General features: G+C 44.2%; 1 protein-coding gene across 1 annotated transcript in view; it reads left to right on the forward strand.

The window, feature by feature from the left end:
- Window positions 1-3,754: 3,754 nt before the first annotated feature.
- The window catches only part of ADAMTS19 (ADAM metallopeptidase with thrombospondin type 1 motif 19), a 1,193,695-nt gene continuing 1,182,468 nt past the window's right edge, over window positions 3,755-14,981 (forward strand). Inside the window, exons 1-2 of the mRNA XM_085632713.1 lie at window positions 3,755-4,314; window positions 7,346-7,941. Of these exons, the coding sequence (XP_085488839.1) occupies window positions 4,248-4,314; window positions 7,346-7,941 (663 nt within the window). The 5' untranslated portion in view covers window positions 3,755-4,247. The remainder of the gene's footprint in view (window positions 4,315-7,345; window positions 7,942-14,981) is intronic.

A 14,981-nucleotide genomic window follows, 5' to 3' on the forward strand; every position in this document is an offset into this window, starting at 1 on the left:
TTGTGCTGTGTCAGGCCACAGAGCTGAGTATTTATTAAATAAAAAAGCAGCAAAACAACGTTTTTCAAATATAGTGCTCTCACAGTAACGAAATGTCCAAAAGCAAAGCACTGTTTAACTGTTTATTTTCAACTAGATTCCCCATGAATGGACCTATGTAAAAATAAAAATCTTAGTTTCTATCTCCGAATGGGAAAATTCTAGAAAATTTGCATTGTGTACGTGGAGTGGACTGGAGCAGTTGGCAGAACAAATGACTTCCTTAACAATACCTCTGTTGACTTGCTTTTGCTAAATCGAACTGGTAGGATCTGCTCCCATTCATTTAGAAGGTCCTTCTAAACTTTCGGGCTGCAGACCAAGCAGGGAGAAAAAACAGTTCTAGACCCTTACAGAGGGAGAAGACCTCATCTAAAGAGAAGAGTAGTTTATGGTGAGGAAGAGTCCCTTCTGATGGAAGAAATGGTTAGTTAGTTCAGATTTAGGACTTATGGGAATGTTTACAGAAAAGCAAGGAGTATGTTCTGCAAATAGAGGTGGGCATAAGTCAATGTAGACATAAGTGGATCGGAAAAAAGCACCAATCAAAGCACCAATCACTGCCTCGTGGACAGGGTAAGGTATCCTGCCTCATGGAGCTCTGCCTAACTACAGAAGTAGGTTGCAGGAACTAAAGACTGTCATAACACTACCTCTTTTGACTTGGAGATGCCAAATGGAACTGACAGGATCTGCTCGCATTCATTCTCTTGGCACTACCAAACTTTTTGTCTGCAGTACTAGCAGGGTGGAAAAACAGTTCTTACCCACCTGAGGATTTTGAGAACCAAAAAGTGACTAAGTCCAAAGATAAAGCTTGTACTGGGGAAACGCGGCCAATCTATCCAGCTGCTACTATGAAATCTAGCATTGTCCACTCTTAACTTTTGGCACCAAAATCAATAGATTTAGCTGGAGCTCGAGAAAGACATTTCTAACTTCAAGGGATCCTTGCCAGCATCAGCCTCTGCCTCAGAGCTTGCTCTGCAGGAAGATTTTGATTTCCAAAAAGAAAATGGACAAAGTCAGAAGGTAAAAACCTTGAATAGGCCAATCTATTTCGTGCATACGACCTATGCTCCATTGCGGTTAGCATGAAACCATAGATTGATACGTACATTGGTGCTTTACTTTTTGTTGTCGCTTTTTGCTTTCGAGTAGTTAAAAAATCACATTGGGCATACCCCTCATCCAATTTATATTATTTGGGTGTCTTTTGCTCATTACCTTTTTCTCTATTTTTCTAACTTCATTCCGTTATTTTCTTGTCCTTAAAAATGTTGGTACTGCTTGAACTTAACATGCATTTTCTGGGAGGGGGAATTGGCTGCTGCTTGTGCCATGACTACCAAGGGTTGACCAGTGTTTCACTGAGACTTGTGTCAAGACATAACCATGTTCTGTTTGTTAAGTTGGCAAATGCCTTCCATCCCAAAACGAATAACACAGTTTCTGACATTGTTCATATAATCATAACTAAAAATGCACCCAAGATATATGTGGTCCTTCACAATACATATCAAATATTGGTAGTAGTTCATGGAGTGGTGTAGAAAGAAGGGTAAAAGAAGTTAAACATGGAAGCTTTTGACCTGGGCAATATTTTGACCATTGGAGGAGCAATTTGACACGGAAAAGAGAAAAGGGACATCATTTTTTGTAAACTATGGGGCTTATTTATGAGACTCCTGCTTCACCTTTGCAGCAAGTAAAGTGGTACATGCGTTACATAGGGCTCTCAGCTTTATTTATGAAGCCACGCAAAGCCACTCTGCGTAGCATTGAATGGCCTCATAAATCATGAGTAAGCAGTGCTGAATTTGAGCCGGTGCTTAGCATCGGCACCTAATCCTCAGCACCGGCGCTTATAGCACCAATTAAGGACACACTCATTTAGAAGGTACGCGATTTTCCACAGATCACAGGATGTTCAACCACTCCGGGGCTCGAATCCTGTTCGCTAAACTCTGAAATCGGCAGCTCTAACCATTAGGCCAAATCCTCTTCAGCATAATAAGTGCCGGGGGTCTAGTCAGGAGGCAGTTTGCACCAACACATTTCTCCTGGCAGCGCTGCCTATGAAGGACAGCCCTGGCACTTTTAATATTACAAATTAACCACTGTGAGTAAGGCGACGCAACGCAAATCACTGCGTCTCCTTACTCTGTGCCCGGAAGGCATTCAATGGGCTTTGCGGTGTGTTTTCCCATGCAACACCCATGGAGTTGGACGCTGTCCCAGATTTACAAACTCGTGTAAACCTGGGGAAGCCCCAAATCCGTACTCCTCCTGAGGTGAGGTGTAACAAGGAGAAATATGTTTGTTTCTCCTCGCTTTTTTCCTCTTTCACATTCTGCAGCACACATAGAAGGAAGAAAACGCCTTTTAGGATTGTTTTTGTGCAGGAAGGTGCTCCTTCCTGCACAAAAACAATTCTGCATGCAACAGAGGCACCCTTGCACCATGAACATTAACACTAGGCTGCCGAAATGGCGCCAGTGCAGTAAGGACAGGAATGCACTGTATTGCTTAAATATGGTGCATTCTTGCCTTTTCACTTTGGCATAGGCCACCGCAGCAAGGTGTCTTGCTGAGCTGCCCTACGCCAAATTCCCAAAAACGAGGCCCTAGATGTATACTTGCTGAAAAGAAATTCGGTAAAGTCCTATTGGTTAATTAAAAATGCCAGCTGAGCCCAATAATCTATATCACACTCCGCCAAACTATTTTCAAGGTGCAATTGCAATCAAGTTGCATGGTCTCCCTGGAAAATGTACTTGAAATTGGGCAACTCGAAAGTATTCCAAGGAAATGGTGTGTATACCAGCAACCTAATGTGAAACACTGGTCCCCTATCTTACAGAAGACATGCCGGTATCATTACCAAAGAAGAGTAGGAGAAATTTGGTTAATCATAACGTAAAAATGGAATGAATTAAATACATTGAGTGAAGTGAATGGCCATATGGAAAATGTCAGCAGCCACCCCACGGTCATGTTTGGGTTAGTGAAGGATTTCCTAAAGTAAACCCATTAGTCTAATGGCCGGGTCTTTGGCCGCCATGCTAAATGAATATATTTTATTTACACAAAATTGCACGTTAGCAAGTATTGAGAAAATTAAGAGGTTTTACTTCAGGTCATCTAACCTTTTATTTCAAAGTGACCTTATAAAATGTGATTGAAATATGTGTGAAAGCGTAAAGGATGTGTTTAGGTAATGACGCATTCAGCATATTTCTTCTATGTTCAGAGTCATTTCTTAACCTTAATCGATGTCATGAAAGCATATTGACCAAGCACACCGCTGCAAGGCTAAGGCTTGGTGGGTTAGCATCCACTGTGACCGACTGTGACGTGCGACAGGGCGGTTGATATCGCGATAGCGTTGACTACCTTCAGAATGAATTAGGGAAGGTGAGGGTAACTCGTGGAGGCTACTGATGTTAGAAGAAAGCTTATTTTTTGCCGACTGCCCATTCAATGTTGGCTTAGGGCGTGCTCTCTGGCCCTGTGCTACCTACCTGTTCCTACCCCCCGCGGTGTGTGCTCTCTGGATTTACGTGACTCTCTTGGACTTTGTGACCTCCTCGCGGCGCCCTCTGCGCTCCTGGGAGGGCTGCGCTGCTGCCTTCTGATCCCAGCCGCCCCCTTCCCCCACCCTCAACACACATGCACTCTCTCCCCTTCTCCTCCCCCTGCTGCTCCCGCTCTCAGAGCCGGCTGAGCGCTGAGACAACGCGCTGCTGGCTGCGAGGGGCTGCCGGCTGCATCTGGAGAGAGGCGTGTTCTCTGCAAACTTGGCCCTCTTGGCTGCACTTTCTAGTGCCTCTTCTCTCCCTCGCGCTGCATCTGCGGACCTGTGCTCCCCGGGACTTAGGCTGGACTCGGGCAGTGAGACCTTGTCCGAGAACTCATCCTGTGGTCCTATTACCAGCCGCCAGCTTAGACTGACAGAATCCCACCCTGGTCCTCCAGGTCTCACCCGGCGGCCGGCATCAAACGGAGCACCTCACTGAGCCACCTCGCAGCCCGCGTCTTATCACCCAGGGGGGACGTCTCTGTGCCAAGTGCACCCCTCCTGCAGAAAAGCAAAGAGGAAAAGCAGACCACGAGGAGCCATCAATCACTTCCCCAGCCTTCAAAGTTTCCATCCGAGCGCTGCATGTGTTTGGGACATTTAGGCAGAGGGGACCAGAGACGGGGAAATGAAGCTGAGGCACGCCTGCTGCCTCTCTTACCTGCTGGGCTTTGTGTCAAACTGCATCATTTCAGGTAAGGCTTTCTGGTTCTGCTGGGGTCCAGTCTTTTGAGCGTTATTGGGTGATTCTTATAATGCCCGCAGGTTTGAATAGGCGCCATATGGCTTGCTACGCCGCTGTGGCATTCCAGACATCCACGTATGGGTGAACGCGTGCTCGGGGCATACCTGCATATTTCATATTGAAAAAATAAAGGAGGCATGTGTCTGCTCAGCTGATCTCCTCGCGCCAGACAGTGCTGTCCAACATATACCATGCTCACGGATACTAGCCAATGTATAGATGCAGCTTTTGCAGATAAGTGCACTCAGTGTTCAGGGCTGCACGTTTATCAGTTCTTAATGAAACCAAGACGCATGAGATATACTGCTTGTTTCTGCTGCAAAAATGAGTTCTTTCCAACGCAGACCGGCGCGTGTCTAAGGACAGCGTAGAGCAGGTGTTACTGTTACCCAATTTGACAGGGCTCAGTCCAAGGACCTCGGAAAAAGGAAGTTTGAGTCGGCATAGTCGTGATGTTAACCCATGCGCGGCAGATCGCAGTATACCTGGGTAGCAAGCATCCCCATTGGACCATTTTACCAGCATCGGAGTATAATTTCATGCAGAAAGTGGAGCGTACATCTTGGGGGTCTGTAGGACTTCAAGTTAGGTGCTGGGGCACGTTATATCCCTGGAAATGGAAGGATGGAACCAAGTGACCTCTAAATTACTTTTTAACACCCCGAGCACCCGCACTCATACACAGACTGATCACAAGTGTCTCCCATTCTGCCTGTTTCTGCTCTGACTGTGTAGGGAGATTGTGACCACTCCTAGACACCAGATGGATTAGGGATTGCAAGAATACGACACAGTAGCTTTCTAGAGAAATAATCTGAGACGCTGAGATAAAAACATCATCTTCTGTTACATTCTCCACATTTTACGAGTGGGTGAAAGTTCACCCAAGGCACACTAGGAGTGAACGCATTTGACATGCTGCAATATCCTCTTGAAAAGTACGGGATAGAGGGGGCTTCGAATGAATGAAGGAAGGTAGGCGCATAGCACAACTCCATGAAGGGAAGCTCCCCCGGGAACTTTTTAACATGAAGCAGTGAATGTCTTGAAGTCCTGAGTAAGTGTGTTTCCAGGTCTTGCTGAATCAGACTGGTTACTCTCTGAGTGAAAGTTCCCAAGGAGTGTGTATCCGATCAGTATCCTCTGACTATGAATATTCTGCCTCGTTTTGAGTTGCTGCATGTTCAGGGATCCGGGATACACTGTGGGCTTTGGGTGTAGGGTGGGCATTAAGAAGGTCTCTTATGTTCTGTGTTTTGATGATAGATCTCGAGGTCCTGGTTCACAAAGGTAAACTTATGCTTTTGTGTAAGTTTACATTTATTTGGTTTTCACAAAGCAGTTTGCGAGTAATATCTTTACGAGTGCGGAGTCTCTGCACATTAAAAGCCTATCTTTGTATGTGAGGAGACTCAGCACTCATAAAGCTACTACTGGTAAACCCCTTTATGACTGCTAAACACTCTTAAACTGATGCAAAAAGTAAGTTACATTTGTGAATCAGACCCTGAGTGTTCATTGGTGCATTTGTAGGTGAGGACCTCAAAGGAGGACGACACGGACTAAATTTAGCACTTCAGTGAGATGGAGTTCTTGATCTTTTTTATTGCTGCCAGTAATTTGTTAGCTACTTGGTGGTGTATTAAACGATCTTTTGATTGGTGGAGTTTCCAGAATTTGGTGCAGTCAAATCCCAAATAAATAGCTGTTCCGACTGCTTATGAATGGACCTCTACAAGGATAACTAGAGGGATGAGTCATTTATATTGTTCTGTTTGTGAATATATAAATATGTCCTACTACAGAACTGGTCAGAAACATATTGTTCATAAATACACTCCACAAGGGTTTCTCAGGTACAAGTATAAATGTTAGAATAGCAGGATTCTTGAGGGATTTGGAAGAAAATCTGTCTGACGTTGAACACACGTTGTCTAAATGGAGCAGCTAGCATTAGTTGAATTCAAAGCATGTGACATCAGGTGGAAGAAGTGTGCGAGTCCTACAACTTTGGAGAGTCGGCAACACGTTATCTTGTGATTGATATACTGTGTCAGAATCTGTTGTGGTATCCAACAGTATGATGATGCATTGTATATATCATGGAGAATATTTTCAAGATTTAGAAATTTGCTTAGAATTGAAGCCACACAGTGATGGCTTTGGTAGGATGACATTTTACAAATGAGTTTGTTGTTGGACAAGAAGTTTTTCACATTTTTGGATGTAGCATGGTCATTGCCAATGACTTATAATTGCTGGTGTTGGCTGTGAATATGCCACGTTACAACGTATGCGTTTAGAACGCATGCCATTACAACGCAGTCATTACAACAACCGCGTTGTTACATCACAGACCATTACAATGAAAGTCATTACAACAACTTTCTGTAGGGGGGCGCTGGATGTTGGAATAGTATAATTTCCTATTCCAACTCCAGTCTGTGCAACAGTAGGGAAGGTGTTGGATTAAAAATCCAACACCTTCTGCCCCCTACAGCAAGTCGTTGTAACGGCTTCCGTTGTAATGGCATGCGATGTAACAACGCAGTCGTCTTAATGACCGCGTTGTAATGGCATGCAATGTGTAAACATCGTTGTAAACAATGTTTACTGTTGGCTGCATCGAAAGTGTTTTAGTAGGTGTAGAAGTGTAGCTTGATTATAGTGACCATAAGTATTCCTGAAGGCGCAAAGTAGAGCCATGCAACATTAACAACTTTTTGAATCGTTAACTAATTTTTGAATCATGAATGAAGTATTATTTAGAAGTATGAGCTGAAGTGGAAGTCTATGGCATGGGAGACTATAAGGTTTATGAGTGTCTAAACAAAACAACAACAGGTCGAGTGAAGACAGATTTTAAGTTTATTTCAGGATCATCTTAGTCTCACACAGTTAGGTCACAAAGATTCATTTAAGGCTGTTCTCCTGATGCCGTGGAACTAGAAACTCTCACTCAGTGCCATTTGTATCCACAGGTCTTCAGCCTAATTCCGAGGATGAAGAGGAGTGGGAGATTGTATTCCCCTCCCTATGGGATTTCCCAGAAACAAGAAGAGGCAGTGGCTCAAGTTCAGAGGTCTTCACCAGCAGTGAAGAGGATGTGCCGCTTGTGTTGGGGACTGGTAGCTCCAGGGAGGTGCGTTCAGCAGCATCCTCATCCAGGGTGTATCCTGCAGAACCTATGCAAAACGAAGAGGAGGAAGAGTCACAAGAGTTCAGAAAATGGTCCAATCCCTTTGAGCATAGCAGCAGGGCAAAGCACTTTGCATCTCCTCATGTAGCTACTTTAAAAGAAGAAGACGATGCCAAGCAACCTCTTACCTCCACAGCTTGGTCAAATGTGGACAGCGAGGAGATGAGACTGTGGGTGCCTGCCTTTGGCAAAGAATTCTTTCTTCTGCTTCAAAGGGACAGCCGCTTCCTGGCTCAGAGCTTCCTGGTGGAGGAGAGGCTGCATGACCAGTCAGGATCAGCAAAATCTGAGCAGGGAGAAAGGAGCTGCTATTACAGTGGCACGGTGCTCCGCCACCATGCATCCCATGCATCCCTTAGCACCTGTGGAGCAGGGCTGGTGAGTATTGTGGCTCTCAATTATACTAGTTGTATGCATTCATATAAACATGCCAATTGCCACTTTTAAAATAATTAGGCTATCACCCAAGAGAAGTTCATAGCTGTGAACTCTCAGGAAGTAACTTTTATTCACAGATTAGAGCCCAAACCGAGAGACAGATAATACACTCACAGGTATATACCGTCTCTGACTTATCCATCTCTGTCTTGTTCCTATTAGTGGTTTGCATCTGTCTCTTGATGGCATAGGTGCTGAATTATTTTTTCATGGGACTTCTTTCCAGGTACAAAGGTGGTAAATAACACCACTTACCCTCAAAGATCCTCCGAAATCATTACGAAAACACAGTCATAATAAGACCATATTTAGGGCAAGTTGACAGTGCAGCGTCTCTCATTCTGAGTAGCTAGGTAATGCTGGTTGCATTGCCTTCCTGGAGTTACCAATGCCACGAGTAATGGTAGCCCAAGATGGTTTGAGTTATGGGGGATTACAAGTGGGTACCCAAGAGTGTCACTAGGAATGAGGAATCACAAGGGGAATTAGTAATTCAAGGTCTGGTTTCCAAAAGTAATTCCTCATTCTCTATTCTCTGTGAAACTAAACAGATTCACGGTGTTCCCGCAGATCTTATAATTCTGACAGTGTCATAATAGCTGTTACATGCCATGTCAGAATTATGAGGCCACCCGTAATGAGGGCCATAGAGTAGCCTTTTGGTCAGTCACACAACAATCAATGGCCTGGCTAAATCAGTCCCATTCAGTCATTGCTTTTAGATAGTGTTTGCCCAGAGGAGTACACATCTCTCAACTCATTCTGCTAGTTTTTTATTTTATCTTATTTATTTTATCTTTTCATTTGATCTGTTTTATCTGTCCGCTTCCGAGAAAGTGGTTCCAGTGTATGGAAAAGAGACTATTTTACATTAAAAAACAGAAGTGAAAGCGATCCTCATGGCTAAATTCACATGAACTTTGTAACGGTTTTCTGTATTTTGTGTCTGACGTATGCTGTTTTTACTCTCTTCAGTTGTCCTTCTGTTTAGCTTAATCTTTATGACTTTCAGATCTGTACAACTCTATCACTTAGATCTCGCTATGCTTAGCGCAGGATTTACTCTTATGACTTGTAAAGCGCTCTGTTACTTGCAAGAGTCTTGCTCGCGCTATATAAAACCTTCAAAATAAAAAAATAAAAAATAATCTGAAAAGTAAACTCAACTAACACACTTTTTGTAACATTGAATTCTTTATCTCATACGTGCACTGTATACAAAATGCAAAGTTATTTTGTTTCAACTCCAAGATACGTTGGTTCCATTGGAGTAAAAACAAATGAATTGCAAGGGCTGCAACTGGGTTGTTCTGCTAATAGTTTTCTTTAGTGGAATGCTCTTTGATGTTCCCAGCAACTACATTCATTTCTTTGATGGGCACTGGTGACATTCAGCGCAGCCACAGCCCCTCTGCTCCTGTTGTCATGCTGCTACTGAAATGCAAATGTGGCATGTCTGGCTACTTAGGCAAAGTCAAGATGTCTGTCTTATAACTGAAATTGCAAGCCAGACAAATTGGCTTTGTCAGTGGTCGTTACCCTCTTAATTTCTCTGTACCTATTCTTTTCTAAAAGTTGCTGTCAATTACTATCAAGACCTTGATTACAAGGAAGCCAGATTTATGAGCGGGATACTATGTGGCTGGAAATATCTTTGCTGTCTAGAATACCTCTCATAAATCTGGCTATCATGAGTGTTTGTCCCGAGAATGGGGAATCACATGCAGACCTAGATTTACCGGGTCCATATCCACATGTAGTGTCTTCTTCAGAACTGGAGCCTTTCTCAATCTGAGGTTTCTCTTTTGTTAGTTAATTGTAAGCTTGGATTGCAGGAAGGTTGATCCTGTCCCATGGGCTGTAGGGTGTGCAATGCACAGAGCTGAAGGAGATGCTTCTACTTAGAGCAGTGAGTGTAAGTGTAATATGATCTTGTCTGCTATGGTTTAGATCTATTCTGGCTGCAGCATTCCAGATTTGTTGAAGCTTGATTAATAGTCTGTAGAGTCCAATGTGAGGGGCATTGGCATAATCTAGATGTGACAGGAAAGTATCACACTTGTTGGTCACAACTGACAGGCAGGTGTGGCCTGGCTGTCACACCTAGAATCACTACTCAGAGAAATCACCAGAGCAACCAATGGAGTGGTCAACTGACTCCTGTGTACTTAAGGAAACTGACATGGAGACTCCACCAAAACTCAGACTCTTTGTCATCAGCTGAAAAATAAGATAATTACATTTGAAGAATGAGACAACATTAACATAAAGTCATATCCTAGGAGCAGTAGCAACCAGAGGAATCATCAAAAGGCATGCAGGCCAACATTTACAGATATACATTGCAATGAAATGTCAAACTAGAGGCTCTAGGAAATAGGCCTGGGCGGTAAATTCCGTTCCGCTCGCGGAATTTGCGGAATTTCGGTAATTTCTGCGTTCCGCGGAGAACGCGAAATTGCCCAAAATTCTGCTTTCCGCGACTTTGCGAAATTTTTTCTTGTTCGCGTTCTCAAAATGCGTGTTCGCGAGATATTTCTCCCCGAACACGCAAACAGCAACTGTGAACAGGAAAAAAGCATCGCGAACCAGCAATTCCGCGTGTTCGCGGAATTTCTGCGTGTTCTCGGAGATTTTTTACCGTTTCGCGGAGATTTGCGTAACGCGATTAAGCAAATTCCGCCCACCCCTACTAGGAAACCAATCCTGCTCCTCATGTCAGCAGAAGGAAGCAATAGAGAGTTCATAAGAGTACATCGTTTATTGCTATGGAGTGATCCACGGCAATTACAGATGGCTGCAGCAAGAACAATCATTAACTACCTAACTAAACAGGCAACACTTGCCTGGCTACAGGAGAGGATACACATTTTTTAAATAATTGTTTCACCTAAACAGAATTGTATTTGGCATACTGCCTATACAAGTGCTGATTGGCCTCATCAAAAAGGTAGCTGAATGAATGAAGAGATTAGGTGAGGACTGCATCTCAAAATACAAGTGCTAAGTGTGGAGGTGTTAGATGTGCAAAAATAGAGCAGTACCATTTGTTGGACAAATTAGGACACTTTGCCCCAGTTCCGACGGTAGGTAGAGGATATCAATTTAGATTCATGATTAAATGGGTGACAGTAAACGTTGGCTATGCCCTGGTTATAGTTCCTGAAGGGGCATGCGCATCCAAATAATGGACCAGTGTGATGCTCCTCCCAACTTATTCATGAACACCCACCCCCAGTATATATTATACATCTTGACCACTTCAAAAATAAAGGGCATGAATGCAAAGACTGTATCTCATATAGTGTTTGTTTTCTAATAAGAAACAGAAGAACACTCAGCCAACATGTGTTTCGCAATGCAAGATTGCTTCTTCAGGGCCATAAGTCTACTTTATATGATATGTTTACTCTGCTTTGTCTCAATCAGTATTAAAGGTTATGAGCTCCCAATTTATTATTGCATCTGTATAGTGGATTGAATTTAATTTAAAATTCAGGCATAGTGCCTTGCTTCAGTTCGCGGTTTCTTGTATATGCACATCTTATGTCCCTGAACAAGTGATCTTGCATCACAAAATACGTTGGCCTAGTGTTCTTCTGGTTCTAAAAAAAGAAAATAAATAAAGGATATATAATATAAGATATGTAATATATAAAACATATATATATATATCTTTGAATTCATGACCCTCATTTCTAAAGTTGCCTACTCTGTTTATATTCTATGGGCTATAACCAGGAAGTACCAGCCCAATGATAGTGAACCGCTGGGAAGTGTGGGATACGGTGCATTGACTATTAAAGGCAAATCCACATATTCTAGAATGGCACTGGCATGGCACAATGATGCAGGCAGAACTGGGAAGCAGGATCTCACGTGGGATGCTTTGGAAGCTTAGAACATTACCAGTTTAAAAGTTTAAGAGGTTCCAACCGATAAAGGAAGAGATTTGGTGTTGGGGAATAAAGTAAGGAGACACTTCCAGCCGGGAGTGAGTAAAGAGAGTCGAGTGAATGTGGAGGAGCCATTTTAAGAGCTAATTGGGGCCTATTTAAATGGCTGATATCGACAATTTAGTCTGCTATAACTGACAAAACCAACTGCTAAAACAGTAGCAGAGAAGGTAAAAACAATTCAGAAAGCAAAACGAATTAAAATGGAAACTGATGCGCTAGGCAGCAAAGGTTCACATAAAAGCAAGACCAAAATGTACCCAGAATATTCTGCATGTATGGCACTGGATGCCACACATGTTGCGCATGGCTAGCTTACAGCACAGTATATGCTAGGCTGGACAGACTCCCAGGATATTGCAATTGTTGCGATTTGCAAAAAAAAACTTGAAATCTGCACTTTTGAAAAAATCCTGCGATTTTAACAAAAGTGACCAAAAACGTTTTGTTAAAAGAAGGGTGGTCGACCCTCTCTTTACTGGCTCTGCGCTGCCTTTGACACAGTAAAAGGAGGGCGAGCAACAGGCTGACAGGCAGCAAAGGTGTTAATTTCTTCTGTCAACTGCCATTGAAATGCACTCCTGTGCAATGCGCCTGCAGGCTGCCTCACACGTCTCAGTCTGCGCCCTGTGACTCTGCCGGCCCTTGGAAGTCACCCCTGTCCCCTAATCTCCACTGCAATCATCTCCCTTGGCCCCCGGACTCCCCTGCCATCTGTCTCCTGTTCGCCCCTAACTTTCCCCATTGTCTCTTCTATGTTTTTATATTGGCATTTTTTGATATGCGATCCCCCCTGCCCTGCACACTGCAAGGAACGCAGGTTGTCTGATGCCAGAAAGAGCAGGCTTCATATCTGCTTTCTGTGGCAACAGACATGCCCCGATTCCAGGCGCTGTGCTCCTAGAGACTCTACGAGGTTACAGATTGTGATATAGCACAGTCCATGCAGGATTTTTGGGGTAGGCACATTTTTTCGCTTATTACAAAAATACTGCAAATCTTTTGATTTTGGGCGCAGATTTTGTTTTTTTGGACGTGAAATTTGCCACCCAAAGCAGCAAAATGAATGAATGAAATTATATTTATATAGCGCGTAGCTACCCGGAGGCCTCCTAGCGCTTGCAGACACGGAGAGCACAGAAGGAAGGAGTATCACTGAAAAGCTGAGAGGAACAGGTGGGTCTTGAGGTGTTTACGAAAGACCGATATGTTAGGTTCACTACGGAGCGTGTGTGGGAGGGTGTTCCAGAGGTTGGAGGCGTTCAGGGTGAAGGAGCGGCCACCCCATCTAGATCTACGGACTTTCAGAGGCATGGCAAGGAAGGCGGCACTAGAACGAAGAGTTCTGGATGGCTGGTAGGGAAGTAATGTCGGACCCGTATTTCCAGAAAGCTTTGTGAGTCAGACACAAAGCTTTAAACTGGATCCTGGCTCGAATGGGTAGCCAGTGTAGATTTTTTAAAGCAGGCTTGGCTGACTGTCTGCGGGGAATCTGTAATAAGTGACGAGCTGCACAGTTTTGGATAACCTGTAGCCTATTTAAGGTTGACTGAGGGGTGCCCAGGTAAAGTGCGTTCCCGTAGTCCAGGCGGGACAGAATCAGGGCCTGATCTATGATTCTTCTAGCTTGAAAGGGGAGCAAGGGAAGGATTTTCCTGAGCATACGTAGTAGACCAAAACATGTGACCGAGAGCTTGGTAGTATGATGATTAAAAGTGAGAGAGCTGTCAAGCCATATGCCGAGACTTTTGATCTGTTGTTTTGGCATAGGCATAGGTCCAAGACAGGATGGCCAAACAATCGAGGAGAAGGGCGAGGGGGTTTTCCCTAGGAACATAAGTTCGGTCTTCTCCCCGTTTAGTTTGAGGTGGGAGCTGCTCATCCATTGGGCGACTGCCTCAAGGCAAAGTCCTAGAGCGCCAGCCGAGCCCTCAGGGTGGTTCAATGACACCACCAGCTGGGTATCGTCTGCGTAGGTGATTATTTTGATACCGAAGGGATGCACTATCTCGGCTAGTGGGGCCATGTATGAATTAAAGAGGGTGGGGCTCAGAGAGGATCCCTGCGGGACCCCACAGTTAAGAGGCCACTGATTGGACATGGCTGTCCCCTCAAAAACTTGATAGAAACGATCCTTAAGGAATGACTGAATCCAGGTGAGCGCCATCTTTCCTATCCCCATGTTAATCAACCGTTCAAGTAAGATGTTGTGGTTGACAGTGTCGAAGGCGGCGCTGAGGTCAAGTAAGATGATCGCTGCAGCACCGCCCTGGTCTAGAAGTCTTCTGGCTTCCTCCGTAACAGCAAGCAGTGCCGTCTCGGTACCTAACTGGGGACGGAAACCTGTTTGGGAGGAATGAAGTAGATTGTTCGATTCAAAATAATTAACCAGAGTAGCATTAATGTGACGTTCAACCAGTTTACTCAGCCAAGGGAGGAGGGAGATGGGGCGGTAGTTTGCCAAATTTGAACGGTCCAGATTCGGTTTTTTTAACAGAGCTCTAACCTGGGCACATTTCCAGGCCTGGGGAACTATGCCGGAGGTAATGGAAGAGTTAAGTATGTCAATGATGACTGGGCCTATAGATTGAAAGACCAGGGAGAGGTGATGTGGAGGAGCAGGATCAGTAGGGGAGCCAGACGTTAACTTAGAGAGAAGGTAGTCCAGACCTTTCTCCTCTAGCAAGGGAAATTCTTCTAGAGAGTGTGTCGTATTTGATCTGGGACTGGAGCAGGAGGGGTTAGGCGCATAAGGGGAAAAGGACTGACATATTAATTGAATTTTCTGGTGAAAGTATTCAGCCAATTCATTGCAATGTTGAGATGCATCCTCCAACTTGGGAGGCTCCTGAGGAAGGGAGGACAAGGATTTGACGATTCGGAATATATCTTTCGGGGAAGATGCAGCGGACGTGATCTTGTCCTCATAAAAATGAATTTGCGCCGATTTAATTTCAGCTTTGTAGGATCTTAGGGCTTCTTTGTACTCAGATTTCCTACATTCCTCGTAATTCAGTCTCCATT

The sequence above is a fragment of the Triturus cristatus genome, chromosome 2_1 (assembly GCF_964204655.1).
Source record: "Triturus cristatus chromosome 2_1, aTriCri1.1, whole genome shotgun sequence".
Classification (NCBI taxonomy): domain Eukaryota; kingdom Metazoa; phylum Chordata; class Amphibia; order Caudata; family Salamandridae; genus Triturus; species Triturus cristatus.